Source organism: Erinaceus europaeus, chromosome 18 (assembly GCF_950295315.1).
Source record: "Erinaceus europaeus chromosome 18, mEriEur2.1, whole genome shotgun sequence".
Lineage (NCBI taxonomy): Eukaryota > Metazoa > Chordata > Mammalia > Eulipotyphla > Erinaceidae > Erinaceus > Erinaceus europaeus.
Window position 1 is genome coordinate 20,435,393 of NC_080179.1, and position 16,745 is coordinate 20,452,137.

General features: G+C 40.4%; 1 protein-coding gene across 1 annotated transcript in view; it reads right to left on the reverse strand.

Moving 5' to 3' along the window:
• Nucleotides 1-2,840: 2,840 nt before the first annotated feature.
• Nucleotides 2,841-16,745, reverse strand: part of ERICH2 (glutamate rich 2) — a 33,555-nt gene continuing 19,650 nt past the window's right edge. The window contains exons 5-7 of the mRNA XM_060178262.1: nucleotides 12,139-12,196; nucleotides 3,797-3,868; nucleotides 2,841-3,016 (exon numbers count right to left, since the gene is read on the reverse strand). Coding sequence (XP_060034245.1) covers nucleotides 2,895-3,016; nucleotides 3,797-3,868; nucleotides 12,139-12,196 — 252 coding nt within the window. The 3' untranslated portion in view covers nucleotides 2,841-2,894. The remainder of the gene's footprint in view (nucleotides 3,017-3,796; nucleotides 3,869-12,138; nucleotides 12,197-16,745) is intronic.

Here is a 16,745-nt window from a genome sequence, read left to right on the forward strand (position 1 = left end):
ATAGGACTGACAGATTGAGAATTCGAGTGCACACATTGAGAAGTTCTTGATCATACATTTCTGGCCTTGAAGTTGGAAGAATAGGCTCCAGAAGCAGGAAAAAAGACTTTGCTTTTGAGGGGCTGGGTAGTGGCACACCTGGTTGAGCATGTTATAATGCACAAGGACATTCAAGCCCCTGGTCCCCACCTATGGGGGGAAGCTTTGCAAGTGCTGAAGCAGCGCTGCAGGTGTTTCTTTCTCTCCCTTCCCTTTTGATTTCTGGCTGTCTCTATCCAATAAATAAAGATAAAAAAAAAAAAGGAAGAAGAGTCACTATAAACCAAAGCTAAGCAGTGCTCTGGTCTTTGTCTTCCTTTCTGTATCTCGTTTATTTTTATTTTCTTCTTATTTTTTACCAGAGCACTGCTCAGCTTTGGTTTATGGTGGTGCAGGGGATTGAACCCGGACATTGGAGTCTCAGGTTATGCAAAGAGACTCTCATGCCTAAGGTTCCAAAGTCCTAGGTTCAGTCCCCCACACCACCATTAGCCAGAGCGCTCTGGTTAAAAAAAAAGAGAGAGAGAAATAGAGAAAAGAAAGATCACAATACCAGGGATTCCCCTCGCATTATTCTTTAAAAGCAGAAACATAAGGACCAAAGGTACAGCTCACCTTCTAGGACACATGCCTTGCCCTTCACGTGACCCTGGATGAACCCCAGCACATTAGGGTGCGAGTCTTTTGCATAACCATTATGTTATCTGCCCATGCTTGTGATCTTTGAAAGAGATCTGAGGTCTAAGGTTCAATCCCCAGCATGACTTTAAGCCAGAAGTGAGCAGTGTTCTAGTCAGTCTCTCTCTCTGTATCTCTCCTCTGGTATCTACTCTACCTCATTAAAATATTTTATTTTAAATACAAATATTAAAAAAAGAAAAATTAAAAAAAGTAGAATAGTTAAAAGGGGGGGGTCAGGCACAGTGGATTAAGTGCACATGGTGCAAAGTGCAAGGACCGGCTTAAGGATCTCAGTTCCAGCCCCCAGCTCACCACCCCCATAGGGGTGGGGGTCGCTTCACAAGCAGTGAAGCAGGTTTGTAGATGTCTTATCTTTCTCTCCCCCACTCTGTCTTCTCCACCTCTCTCCATTTCTGTCCTATCCAACATCAACAACAATAACAACAACAACAATGATAAGATAAACAACAATGGCAACAAAAGGGAAAAAATATCCTCCAGGAGCAGTGGATTCCTAGTGCAGGCAAAACTCTGGAGGCAAAAAAAAAAAAAGGGGTGGGGTGGGGGAAAGTTCCATAATTGTTTAAGCATTCAGATTGACATATGATCGCTTTCTTGAATGACTTGCCACTTCCTCTTACTCCCCACCCCCATGGGGAGAACAAATTAGTCTGTCCATCTGTTCTCTAAGGTTATCTGCTTGCAATTAGAGGATCATATATACCTGTCATTCATTTATTTCAGTTGTTTCTATGACTGGTACAGTAGAATTTCTTCCTCTGCATGACATGCTACAAAATGTCCAAAGAATAAATGACTGCATAAGCATGTGGGGGGTATACTTGGGTATATGCTAGGATAAGAATAAAAATTAAAGATGCCTACTTCTAACATCAGACTAGTACATTTGAAAACTAATTATTTAGGAATATTTACATTTTTTTACCCTACAGCTTCATTTGAAGGTGGCAGAAACTTATCAAGGAACACAGAACCAGCAAAATAATATAGACTGCTAGATTGAAAGTGCTGTCTCATAAATGTTTCATTGAAAGAAAAAAACACTTCAATTAACTTAAATATATTGGGGTTGTCAGAAAAGTCATGATGCATTTTTGCATAGAAAAAACCCCAATCTTTTCCCAACAATCCAATATATATAATCTTCCATTATTTTCCAGGTACTGTCCAATTACTAGAGATATAAATAATCTTGAACAAGACAAAGTCCTGCTTCATGATGATTATATTTTCCGACAGAAGGTAAGAATGAATTAAGAATTTTAGGTACTGGTATGTGGTATAAAGGCTATAAGACAAATGATAGAGAATTGCCTACAGTGGTGGTCATGAGAGGCACCACGAGTATGGACACTGTGCAAACTCGTTTTTTTTCTTTTAATTATCTTTATTTGTTGGATAGAGACAGTCAGAAATCGAGAGGGAAGGGGAGCTACAGAGGGAGACAGAGAGACACCTGCAGTACTGCTTCAGCACTCATGAAGCTTCCCCCCCGTATGTGGGGACTGGGGGCTTGAACCTGGGTCCTTGTGCATTGCAACCTGTGTGCTCAACCAGGCGCACCACCACCTGGCCCTGACTCGTTGCCTTCTCTGTGGTTGTTTTTTCATCTATTAAATGGGACTGTAATAATACTTGTCTCATGGTGTTGATGGATTAAATACTTTCATGTGTGAGGAACAGCTTGAACCTGGCACGAAATTGCTGTTGTGTAACTCTTTTCAATCTCAATTTTCTTCTTTGAGTAACTCATTGAGCTACGACTGAAATATTAAGGAGTTAAGACTATGATAATGGGGGGTCAGGCAGTAGCACAGCGGGTTAAGCGCATGTGGCAAGAAGCGCAAGGACCAGTGTAAGAATTCTGGTTCAAGGCCCAGCTTCCCACCTGCCAGGGAGTCGCTTCACAGGCGGTGAAGCAGGTCTGCAGGTGTCTGTCTTTCTCTCCCCCTCTCTGTCTTCCCCTCCTCTATTTCTCTCTGTCCTGTCCAACAACGATGACAGCAGCAGCAGCAGCAGCAGCAACAACAATAAAACAATAAGGGCAATAAAGGGGAGAATAAATAAACCAAATTAAAATAACCGGACAGAACACCAGCTGTCTTTGTAAATCCATCTTCTGTAATAAAATGAAGCCGCAGCGGTCCCTTTCATCAGGCCTCCGCGCCTTCATCAGAGCTTTCTTCACTGGGCTCCTCAGTGCTTTCTCCTCCACTCTCACCGCCACTGTCTTCTTCGCCATCTTCATCATGTTCCTCAAGAGTCTGAGATTTCTCTGCCGCAGAAAGGACAAATATTAAGACTGCTCTTTGAAAAATCATGATTCTCTTTGCTGCTTCTTAGAACATGAAAACTGAGCTGGAATTTGCTGACTGTACTAGGAGCATAGTAGTACAAAGAAGGAAAATATTCTTGTGGGCATGCCTGTGCTTGTGGATTTAGAGTGAATGTGAACTATGTCTAAGATAGTTCTTACTATTGCCAAGGCAATTATTTCACATACAGAGTAAGGTTAAGTGAGATCAGGGAGACTGAGAGGGTGCCAGATATCCTTGGACCTATGGGATAACCTCTTTAAGATGTAGTGGAGATCGCCATGCTTTATTTCCCCTGAAGGTACCTGAAGCCCAGGGAGTCTTTATTCAGGTGGTCTCACCCCACAGAGAAAAGAGAATCATTTTGTCCACCCGGAGAATAAGCTGGTTCTATTAAACTATACAAGACAACCACTTAAGTCTTTATTTATTTTTGTTTAGTTGTCAGTGTGTCCTTAAACACTTACTTACTTTAATGAGAGAAATGCAGAGAGAAAGATGGGGGAGGGGTTGTGGGTGGGACCAGAGCACTGCTCAGCTCTGGCTAATGGTGGTGCTGAGGATTGAACCCAGGACCTCAGAATGTCAGGCATGAGTCTTTTGTATAACCATTATGCAGTCTCTCCAGTCCACGTCTTTTCCTAACCTACTTCCCAGTGATGCACTTTGCTAGTATCCTAGGACAATAGTTTTAAAATCCTGATTGTTCATAGTTCTATGAGAAAAAAATTAAAATTTACCCATCTGCAATATTTCTTCAATAAGTGAGAAAAATTCCTTGGCCTCAGGATTTTCTGGTTCATAGATTAGGACTGAAAATTGAAGAACAGAATCTGCATTAGTAATGTTCAAATTGTTCTAACAGACTGGCTCCTCAGAATGCGACTGAAACTGTCAGTCAGATTAAGTGAAATTAAGATAATATACACAATTATCTCATGTGCAAATAGAGAAAATGCCCTATTTGTTTTAGGAGTTCTGCAAGAAAAACAATCATTACGACACTTCCTACCTCCTTTTAAAACTTGTAATCTTTATCCCTGTGAGACTTTCCTCAGAGGCTTGCAGCCAGTATTTCTTAATTATGATAATTTCCCAAACAAGATACGACCCTCTGCAAAATAGGAAGACTTCAATAATGAGAAGATTACATGCCTGGAGGCCCCTCACCCTTTCTTTCTCACTCACACAGTCTTTCTGTGACACTTTTTAGTTAGTCTCATCTGGATACTAAGGAACTTCTTTTAAAATTTTTTTAATATTTATTTATTTATTTTCCTCCCTTTGTTGCCCTTGTTGTTTAACATTGTTGTGGTTATTGATTTCGTTGTTGGGTAGGACAGAGAGAAATGGAGAGAGGAGGGGAAGACACAGAGAGGCAGAGAAAGACAGACACCTGCACACCTGCTTCACCGTCTGTAAAGTGACTCCCCGGCAGGTGGGGGAGCCAGGGGCTCAAACCTCTTTTCTTAAAGTTCATCTTTAATTAGGAAAAACTGATGTTTATTCTTGATCTTCATTCTGAAAACTTTTACCCTAGTTCACACTTGTCACTGCCTACTTAACAATCTCCTTCCTTATCACGTCCATTTATTAGGGGGTTGTTAATGGGGCTTCACCACTTTGGCTGGATTTATTTATTTATTTGTTTCATTCTTAGTAACACAGAGACAGAGATAAAGCTCCCCTTAGTGTAGTAGGAGTTGTGCTCAAACTGGGTTGTGCAAGTGCATTATACAAGTGTTTTGTTTGCAATTTTAAATGGGATTTATGCCTATTAACTGATCCTTTATGTGTATGTACCATCTTTCTCTTGGATCATACCAACAAATCTTTTAAAATATTTATTTATTTATTATTGGATAGAATCAGAGAGAAATTGAAAAACAAGGGTAGATAGGGAGGGAGAGGGACAGAGAGACACTTGCAGCCCTGCTTCACCACTCCTGAAGTTTCCCCCATATACAGGTGGGGATGAGAGGCTTGAACCCAGCCAGGTAGGTCCTTGTGCACTGTAATGCGTACACTTAACTAGGTACGCCATCGCCTGGCCCCCCAACAGATTTTTATGCTTATTGATATATTACCAACATCCTTGAGACCACAGTGATTTATTTACACCTCTCATTTCAGAGTTTTGTGGACCATTCGCTTTACTTTTTTTTAGATCTTGTTCAACATCTCTCTATCTTCGTCCTTCCTACCTGCCTCAAGGAGTATCCACAATTCAGCATTATCTACTTAATACTATAACTGCTGGGCAAAATTCTGATGGACCCCAGGGGACACTGAACCACTGTGTGCTATTCACTTAGCTCAAAGCACAGGGTAATTGTAAAAGGTTCAAGTAGGCCCAATGGGCTCATGGGTCTTACTCAATGTCACTTTCATTTTGACACACCAAACCAACATCTACTTCATTACCCAGTAATATAACATCAGTCTGGATTAACACAACTGTGTGCTTGCTCAGATGGTATCTCTAAGGATTTAAAGGTAATCAAACACACTTTAAGGCTCTGGTAAAAGTATGCCTATACTTAGCAACTTAAAAAATGCTTATTGTTATGCTAAATATGCTAAATATTTCCCCTTTCCAAAGACTAAGACTCTTTCTAGAGTAGGATTTCTCCAAATGGCTCCTTAAAATTGTTAGTACAGGTTCTGGAGGTGTCGCAGTGGATAAGGCTTTGGACTCTCAAGCATGAGGTCCCAAGTTCAGTCCCTGGCAACACATGTACGAGTGATGTCTGGTTCTTTCTCTCTCTCCTATCATTTCTCATGAATAAATAAATAAAACTTAAAAAATATTGTTAGTACATATGTGGGAGACTAGTTTAATGAAGTTAATGTGGTAAACTTCTACTAAAGAGCAACTGTAGGATTTTTACACAAACATAACGAGAAAATGTGGGCTCCCAAATTTATTATTTCTGTGGGTTTTTTTTTTGAAACATTTATTTATGCAATTGGGGTCCTAGAGTTGTTTCTTAGCCCGAGCCTAGACACAGAGGCCAGGGTAAGCCCGGAAAGCCTGGAAGATGTGCCAAATGTGAATCTTAGTTTTGCAACTGTCCAGCTGGTGACCTTGGACAAAGTATTTCCTATCTCTACACCTCACCACTTCCCTTATCTGTAACAATACGAATGACCACATCAGCTGTTTTGATGGATTAACCAGACAGTGAAGATAAAGTACTTAGTGCAGAATACATGTTGATTATCAGTAACTTTCCTGGAGCGGTTCTGAGTCTGCAAGACATCTTAGTTCTTTCCTACTTATTTAATTTGTGAATACATGTATTTATTTTACCAGAGCACTGTTCAGCTCTTGGCTTAAGGTGATGGGTGCTGCAGGTTGAACCCGGGAGGTCTAACCTTCAGACATCAAAGCCTGTTGCACAAACTGCTGGGTTAGCTCCCTGGCCACAGTTTTGTTCCTTTCTAAGTACTCAGTGGGTGCTTCTTTCTTTTTTTTCCTCCTGGAGGAAGGGTAGAGGTGAGGACAGTGGGGCCATCTGTTGTCCATGGGCTCCAAAGTCTCTCTGACTGGGTGCTATGAAAGAGCAGACAGAACGCCGCCCTTTTCACCACAGCATTTCTAGAAGAGTGCCTGGCACAGAGCTGATGCTCTTAAAAGAAAGAAAAAAAAAAAAAAAGAAGAGAAGAAAAAAAAGCAAGCAAGCAAGAAAAAGAGAATCAGTGAATATAGACAATGGAGTAGAAAGCACTCATACTTTTGGTTTTCAAGGCCATTATTCAGCCTTTTCTATGACAATTTCTGAAGCAGGCTGCCCAGGCCTAAATGCATTTCTATGTGGAATCCTAGTTGCCCATAGCAGTGGCGTAACATTTAAGAAGACTGAACAGCAAGTTTCCTTCTTAAGAGGTAAAGAAACTAAGACATAGAAAGTTGACTGGCACAAAACTGCACTGTCAATCACGAGATGAGCTAAAAAAAAAAAAGTACCAGGACTCATGAATTTCAGTCTCATTTAAAAACCACTTTTCCAGGCTGCCTCTAATGCCTAGCAGAAATGGCATGGAACAGAAATATCAGTTCTGTGCAAAACTGAAGGGAAATAGCTGAGGAGATACTAAAGCCATATATTAACTGTGATAAAGACAGATAAAATGCAAGACTCTCACACAGAAAACATTTCTCAGGGAAATCCAATATAATTTAAAAAAATTATTTGATATGATAGAACAGAGAGAAATTGAGAGGGCAAGAGGAGATAGAGGAGAGACAGATACATACCTGCAGCACTGCTTCACCACTTGAGAAGCTTCCCCCACCCACCCACCTGGCAGATGGAGGCTGAGGGCTCGAACCCAGTTCCTCATGCATAATGCATATAATTCATCTGCATAATATATAACTCATCTGGATAATATATGCAATTCATATGCATATTCTACCACTTGGCCCTCCATATATATTCTTTATTTTTATTTTATTTTTAAATATTTTATTTATTAACGAGACACATAGGAGAGAGAAAGAGCCAGACATCATTCTGGTACATGTGCTGCCGGGGATTGAACTCAAGACTTCATGCTTGAGAGCCCGATACTTTATCCACTGTGCCACCACTATTTAATTTAATTTTTTTATTTTTAATATTTTTTATTTGTTTTTAATATTTATTTATTCCCTTTTGTTGCCCTTGTTGTTTTATTGTTGTAGTTATTACTACTGTCGTCGTTGTTGGATAGGACAGAGAGAAATGGAGAGAGGAGGGGGAAGACAGAGAGGAGGAGAGAAAGACAGACACTTACAGACCTGCTTCACTGCTTGTGAAGCAACTCCCCTGCAGGTGGGGAGCCAGGGCTTGAACCTGGATCCTTACTCCGGTCCTTGTGCTTTGCGCCACCTGCGCTTAACCCACTGCGCACAGCCCGACTCCCTACTATTTTTTTTTTTTAAGGAAAGAATACACAGGCCAGGTGGGAGGCCCTGCACAGCAAGAAAAACATCAGGAACTGCAGGCTTTATAAAAAAAAAAAAATCAAGTTTAAAAGGTATTTTGAATGAACAAAGAAGTATTACTTCATATAAATTGCTTCAGATACAAATAAAAAACTCATTATTCAACCATCAGAGCAATTTCAAACCTGATGGATCCACGGATGTAAGTCTTTGCTCTACTAAAATATAAGCTTATTAGCTAAATGAGCAAATGGAAATAAAGTAGGAATGCATAGGCTTTCAAGTCAGACCTGAGTGGTGTGAATTAGTTCTCCTTGACTAGCCTATTTCCTCATCTGTGAAGATGAGTTAATATAATATGCCTTATAGGATTGTTTTAAGAATGTATTTAAGAAGGCTCCTACAGTAGGTACTCAGTACATTTACAAATATCTATGTGGGTGTATGTGTGGATATATATCTTATGTTTACATACATAAATATACATAATCGAATGTTCTATAAAATAATGGAAAGGGGGGCCAGGCAGTAGCATAGTGGGTTAAGCGCACATGGTGCAAAGCACATGGACCGGCATGGGGTCCTGGTTCGAATCCCGGGCTCTCTACCTGCGGGGGTGGGGGTTGCTTCACAAGCGGTGAAGCAAGTCTGCAGGTGTCTATCCTTCTCCATGACCTCTGCTTTCCCCTCCCCTCTCAATTTCTCTCTGTCCTATCCAACAACAACATAAATAATAGTAATAACAACAACAACAGTAAACAAGGGCAACAAAAAGGGAAAAATAGCTTCTAGGAGCAGTGGATTCGTAGTGCAGGCACTGAGTCCCAGCAATAATCCGGAAGGAAGGAAGGAAGGAAGGAAGGAAAGAAGGAAGGAAGGAAGGGAGGAAGAATAATGGAAAGAAGAGACATGTCTTTCTTTCCTTGCTCCTTCCCTCTCAATTTCTGTCACTATCCAAAATAAATGAGTATTTTAAAAAAGATAATGTGCATAAAAATAATTTTCATCAAATATTCTCACGTTCACACTGGATAAAAAATTCATTTCTCTGTTGTTGCAAATATGGATAGCCTTCAGTCAAGTATTCTATTAATTAGCATCAAAGAACTAGCACCTCCTCTGTGAGACAGTACCTCCAAATCTGTGCTTTTCATTGAACTTATTTTTAAAAAATTATTTTTATTTATTTATTTACTTATTTGATACAGAAAAATTGAGAGGGGAGGGAGATAGTGAGGGGGAGAGACAGAGAGACACCTGCAGAGACACCCAAGAGGAAGAAGAGTCTTACCAGGATGAGGGTATGGGCTAAGGGGCTTGGCTATCCTAAGGCAGATTGCCAGCCTAGAATGTGCAGTTGGGAGGTCTGGGTATAGTAGTTTCAAATAAGTTCAATGGGGGCCAGGTGGCAGCATGCTTGGTTAAGTGCACACATTACAGTGTGCAAGGTCCTGGGTTCAAGCCCTTGGTCCCCACCCATAGGGGGAAACCTTTGCAAGTGGTGAAGCAGGGCTGCAGGTGTCTCTCTCTGTGTCTCTCTCCCACTCTATCTCCCCCTTATCCATTTCTAAGAGTCTCTATCCAATAAATAAATAAAGATAATAAAAAATTTAAAAAAGATTTGAAAATTAATGCTTTTTTTTTTTTTTGAGAGAAGGGAGCAGGAAGGAAGCTTAACGGAATAAAACCCAAATAAAATCAGTTTTAACTTTTTTACCCCATTGACCTGATACAGAATGTATGTTCACTGATTTCAGTTAGGTCAATAAGCATTTATTGAGTACCTACTGTTTATATAGCATAAAAAGGCTAACAGCCAAAATTGAGCTTCACTGTTCTGGGCTTTCTCAGACAGTAGGAGAGGGGAGAGACACCAACACTTTGCTTCCTCCAGTGTAGCAGAGGCCAGGCTTGAACTTCACAGCAAAGCAGTTATACTATACTGGTGAGCTGTCTTTCTCTCCAGTTCTCTATTTTTATAAATATTATAAGGAATCTGAAGCAAGAAGAAGTTTATCAGTTTGCTCAGTCGCACTCAGTGGTGCTGACAGAGCCAGAACTAAGTCCCATCCTCCTCCTCCTCCTCCTCCCGCAACATTTTATAGCTCTAGCTCCCTGCTCTCTGAATTACTTGTGGAGCCTGATGATAGTTACTTTTTATATTCTTTTTTAAAGGTTTATTTACTGTCCAGTGGATAGAGCATTGGATGCTGAAGCACGAAGCCTGGCATTCAAGCCATGCCAGTGTCACTCTTGGTGTGTGTCTCTCTCTCATAAATGAAAATTAAATATCAAGATTTATTTATGAATATGAGAGAGAACCAGAGAGAACTCTGGCAAATTTGATGCAGAGGCTCCAACTCAGAATCTCTAGCTTTTAGATCTAATATTAGTAACTCCACTACCTTCTGGGCTAAAAATTTTAAATATTCTACTTCTGGGCAAATGCCTGTGAGTGGAATTGCTGGATCATAATGTTTAAGAATATTCTATCATAAGGTTTAAAAATTATTCTATTTCTTTTTTAAAAAGATTTTATTTATTTTTGAGAAAGATAGGAGGAGAGAGAGAGAGAGAAAGAACCAGACATCACTCTGGTACATGTGCAGCCAGTGATCGAACTCAAGACCTCAAGCTTGAGAGTCCAATGCTTTATTCATTGTGCCACCTCCCGGACCACAAATTATTTTATTTCTGTATTCATCATTCAAGTTAGAAAGCCTTAGGATGAAGCTTACAATACATGTGCTGACTTCTCCACCAAACTCTGGTGGTGGGAATTGTATGGAATTACACTCCTGTTATCTTAGAATCTTGTTAATCATCATTAAATCACTAATAAAAAAATATCGACTTAGAAACTGTCTGAGGGGTCAGACTGTATAGCGCAGAGGGTGAAGCACACATGACACAAAGTGCAGGGACCGGCATAAGGATCCTGGTTCGAGCCCCCAGCTCCCCACTTGCAGGGGAATTGCTTCACAAATGGTGAAGCAGTTCTGCAGGTGTCTATCTTTCTCTCCCCCTGTCTTCCCTTCCTCTCTCCATTTCTCTCTATCCTATCCAACGATATCAATAAAAACAACAATAATAACCACAATGATAAAACAACAAGGGCAAAAAAAAAAAAAAGGGAAAAAACAGCCTACAGGAGCAGTGGATTTGTGGTGTAGGCACCGAACCCCAGCAATAACCCTGGAGGCAAAATAAAGAAATAAAATAAAAATAAAAAAGAACCCAATAAATCTCCCAAACAATATGAATTAAGTAAAAGAAAGAAAAAGAAAGCCCACCTAACTATTTTGAGCCAGTCAAAGATCAGAAATAAATGTTAAGGTAGGTGATTTCCTGACTCAGAAGTCTACAATGTTTTCCCACCTCAGCTCACTCAGCAGGAGAGGGCCTTCAGACATGGAAAGATGCCAACTTCTCTGACTCCATCTCTGACGGCCCTTCTTCTAGCTTACTCTACTCCAGCTGCACTGTCCTCCTTAGAAAACAGTGACACCTCAGCAACATCTGCTACAAGTCCTGCCTGGCAATCACTTCTTCCATATGTCTACATCATTCGTTTTTCAACTTCCTCAAGCCTTTGAGGCCTTCCTGCACCATACTATTTGAAGTTGCTATTTCTCTCACCACTTTCTATGCCACCTTCCCTACTAAATTTTCTCCATAGAGTCTGCCACTTGTGATATACTGTTTATATGTTTATACACACCATTTATCATCTGATACTAGACTGACATTTGTCTTGTGGACTACTGTATTTCAAGGCCCAGAACACTGCCAGGCACATATAGTCACTCAAATATTTGTGGGATACTTTACATGTTAAATGAGATTGGAGCCTTACTTTAAATTTACTTGAAACAAAAGACACAAAGTTACTAGTCCATTATCATATAGATAAGGATATTTACATATTTTTCATTGTCACTAGTCTATATTCATTCATTCTTCTTAAATAGGTACTTTAGAAGTATAAATTATTCCTTGTATCAACCAACCTAACTTGCTACCTAGCAGTCACTCAGACATCACCTGGGAATTCACTAGACTTAGGATACTCAAACTATCTTACATTTTATCAAATTTACTTAGGAACAAGGAGAATATTGGGAAGTAGAAAAGTATGTTGTACTTAACTCTTTTCACACAGTTTTTTTGCCAGATGGTAGTCCTGGTCCATTTCTGCTCGTAGGAACTAGAAAACATTAAGAAATCCATCAGGTGAGTCTTTTCTGATAACAATTAAATGCTATCTATAAACTCAATTCGTATTTATTCACACTATAAATGCTACGTCAACTCATGAAATCTGTTCTTGTCTAAATCTGACAAGTCTATTTTCCATTTCTATACATGGTCTCCTTCCACTTCAATTCAGTTTATTTATACTAGTCTGTTTTTTCAAATGTCCAGGTCTTGAAGTGACAGACTAATTTGTTTTTCATTTTGAACACATTTTAACTTATTTCCTTATGTTTATGTCGTTCTTTGTCTAGCTTTTACTGTGTTAATCACTATCATCAGAAACATAAAACTCTGGCGGAGGGGGCGGGCTGGGCAGTAGCGCAGTGGGTTAAGCGCACATGGCGCAAAGCTCAAGGACCTGCGTAAAGATCCCAGCTCCCCACCTGCAGGGGATTTGCTTCACAAGCGGTGAAGCAGGTCTGCAGGTGTCTACCTTCCTCTCCCCGCTCTGTCTTCTCCAGCTCTCTAGATTTCTCTTTGTCCTATCTAACAGTAACAACAAGGGCAAGGAAAAAATGGGGAAAATGGCCTCCAGGAGCAGTGGATTCATAGTGCAGGCACTGAACTCAGGCACTAACCCTGTAGGCAAAAAAAAAAAAAAAAAAAAAAAAAGGAAGAAAAAAGAAAAAAAAGAAATATGAAACTCTGAAGGTTGTGCAGTAGAAAAAGCATTTTTTCAAGCTTTTAGTATTTTTTGTTTTGTTTTATTTTACCAGTCTTTCTAAATAGTTTGTGATTTTGGTCTTGGTGCATGTGCTCTCCAGCAATGCCATAGTTTCTAAAGTTTTATATGAAAAAATAAATGGGTTGCTTCTTTATAATCAAGTTCCAGGAATAGAAAAAAATTAAATAAGCAATTCCAGATAGTTTGGTTATGCCAGGCAAGCTTTCTGAGTGCTTTGTAATTCAGGAATAATTTAGCTGTCTAGTCAAAAGGAAGTTCAGTTAGGTGAAATATTATTAACACTTATCATTTCCCCCCTCCCTTGCTAGCAGCTACTCATCAGGTACACTTCAAGATCCTCATATAGGCTTTATTCCAAGAGAAAAACATATAAATGTACATGACTTCCTTATATGATTCTAAGGCTGGCATTTGGTTTAAAGAATCAAATTTAAGCATACTAGGCTTTTATTTTTGCTAAAAGTCTAATTGAAGCCTCTTGCCAAAGTGCAGTAAGTAGCATAGAACACTTTTTTTTCCCTCTGTAAACTAGCCAAAAAAAAAAAAAAAAAAACAACCTGGACAAAATAGATAAAGCAGCTTTTAGACATTAGACACCAGCTTTCATTGAGAGAAGGAAAAGAAGGTGGATCCTATAATCCCCTCAGCTTACTGTTTGTGAGCTGTTTCCAGGTGCCAGCGCTGGGGAGGGAAAATCCAACAATCAGCGATGTGAGTTGAAATAATGCAAATCAGAAAGAACTCAGGGGCCAATCAGTGTTGTTACACTTTTCAAGACAGGTGTGTGCCAGTCAAAATTCAGGGCACCAATATGCCCATCGCGGTGGGAGACAGATGACCAGGGATACATGGCTGAGCGGAGAAGCAATATTTCTTTATTCACGAGCGAACGGTTCAAAAAACTCATTTAATCTAATTACAACTCAAATTTGTCCTGCCTCTCTCTCCTCCCGCAGCGGCGTCAGGAATTCAGGAAGTATGTATGGATAGGGGGCGGGGAGAAGCAAGAAGCGCGAAAAGGCAAAGAATAAACCAAAATCTCCCCGAGGCAGGGGGAGTGAGACCAAACCAATGTAACAGAATGACCATGTAAATAGACCACAACGTCAAGCAATGTAACAGAAGGGCTCCCAGAAGCAGAACTAGAAGCATACCAACAGGTGTGAACATCACCGAGAGCTCTAGCAATCTGCAGAAGTACCACTGAGTCTTTGGAACTGATAAGCAAATGAAGATGAGAAAACTATTTGAAGATGGAGAAAGAATCACTAGAATGAGCAAGCAGAATAGTTATTAAACCTCAGACAATGAGCTGTGAAGAGCTCATGTTCTCTCCAATAAGAGTGGAGGGTCCTGGGAGTTGGGCGTAGCACAGCGGGTTAAGCGCATGAGGTACAAAGCGCAAGGACCGGCATAAGGGTCCCAGTTTGAGTCCCGTGCTCTCCAACTGCAGGGGAGTCACTTCACAGGCAATGAAGCAGGTGTGCAGATGCCTATCTTTCTCTTCCCCTCCTCTCTCCATTTCTCTCTGTCCTATCCAACAACAAGGACAACAAAAGGGAATAAATAAATAAATAAAAAAGACTGGAAGGTCCTTTTAATACACAGCAACAATGAGAAGAGCCCTAAAGGTAATGCCATCGTCTCCTCAACAAAACTTTAAAAGCAAACCCTTAACAGAGAAACCTGCTTCCAAGTAATTTAAGTATGTTCTAGGTCAGAGCCCAACATCAGTTAAAAATAACATTTTGGGAGTCTGCGGTAGTGCAGCGGGTTAAGCGCACGTGAGGCGCAAGGACCGGCTAAGGATCCAAGTTGGAGCCCCTGGCTCCCCACCTGCAGGGAGAGGGGTCACTTTACAAGCGGTGCAGCGGGTCTGCAAGTGTCTATCTTTCTCTCCCCCTTTGTCTTCCCCTCCTCACTCCATTTCTCTCTGTCCTATTTAACGACGACATCAATAACAACAACAATAATAACTACAACAAAATAAAAAAACAAGGGCAACAAAAGGGAAAATAAATAAATATTAAAAAATTGGCAGTCTGGCGGTAGCATAGCGGGTTAAGTGCACATGACGCAAGGCACAAAGATTGGCATAAGGATCCCAGTCCAAGCCCCCAGCTTCCCACCTGCAGGGGAGTCACTTCACAGGTGGTGAAGCAGGTCTGCAGGTGTCTGTCTTTCTCTCCCCCACTCTGTCTTCCCCTCCTCTCTCCATTTCTCTCTGTCCTATCCAACAATGATGACAACAATAACACAACACAACAATAAAAAACAAGGGCAGAAAAAGGGAATAAATAAATAAATAAATACAAAATAACATTTTTACCCAAGAATATAAAGCTTGATATGTAGCAGTCCGTTGAAAAGCAAAGTGGCATGCAACAAAGCAGAAAAAGCGTCACAAAGAGAAAAAGCAATCCTTCACGGAGGAGAGGATGTGGGAAGCAGTGTAGCATGGCAAACAGACGTGTTAAAACAGCTACTATAAACATCTACCATCTTCTCAGAGGTGGAGGAAAATAGGAACATGATGAGTGCAATGAGAGCTGTGAAAAGGTTTAAATATGGGGCCAGGCAGTGACGCGCCTACTACAATGCGCACATCACAGTGTGCAAGAAGCAGATGGGGTTAAGCTTCAGAAATGGTGAAACAATGCTCCATCCATCCATCCATCCATCCATACATACATACATACATATATCTTATCTCCTCCTTTCTTCTCAATTTCTGTCTCTATTCAAAATAAGTAAATAAACAAAATTTAAAAATATTTAAATACAACTTAAGATAATAAATGATCCTGGGAGGTAATGCATTGGTAAAGTGGTCTTAGACCCTCAAGCAAAAAGTCCCAGGTTTGACCCCAGCATCACATGTGCACGAGTGATGCTCTGGTTCTCTCTCGTATTAGTAAATTAAAGTATTTCAATATAAATACATGAAATATATCAGATGAAAAATATACAGAGGAGGGGCCAGGTGGTGGCACACCTGGGTGAGCGCACATATCACAATGCATAAGGACCCAGGTTCAAGACTCAGGTCCCCACCTGCAGGGGGGAAAGCTTTGCGAAGAAGGGCTGTAGGTGACTCTCATTCTCTCTTCCTCCTTACCTCTTGATTTCTGGCTGTCTCTATCTAATAAATAAATAAAGGTAATAAAAATTAAAAAAAAAGAAAATTAGGGGAGTCGGGTGGTAGCGCAGGGGGGCACAAAGCGCAAGGACCGGTTTAAGGATCTTGGTTCGAGCCCTCAGCTCCCCACCTGCGGGGGCATCGCTTCACAGGTGGTGAAGCAGGTCTGCAGGTGTCTATCTTTCTCTCCCCCTCTCTGTCTTCCCCTCCTGTTGCCATTTCTCTCTGTCCTAACAACTATGACATCAATAATAACTATAACAATAAAACAAGGGAAACAAAAGGGAATAAATATAAAAAAGAAAATTATATATATATATGATAGGACTCATCACACATTGTAACTCCATAGAAAAGAAGTCAAGGACTGTTAAGCAGAAAAGCATACAGATGAGAATGCAGGATGGCCGGGGCTGAGATCCTGCAGGGCTCTCTACCTTCAGGGATGAGCTTCTGCTACAAGTATCTCTACTTTTGTCTCCAACCTATCACCCTCTATTGAAACAGAAAGGAAAAGATTGGTTGCCAGGAATGGTGGAGCTATGCAGACACCTAGCCTAAGTGATAATTCTGGTTGGGGGAAAAAAAAACTATAAAGAAAACATAAACCTGAAAAGAGCAAATTTCTAAAATGAGATGTATATGAAAACAGAAAAAAAGAGAAGCACTGGTTAT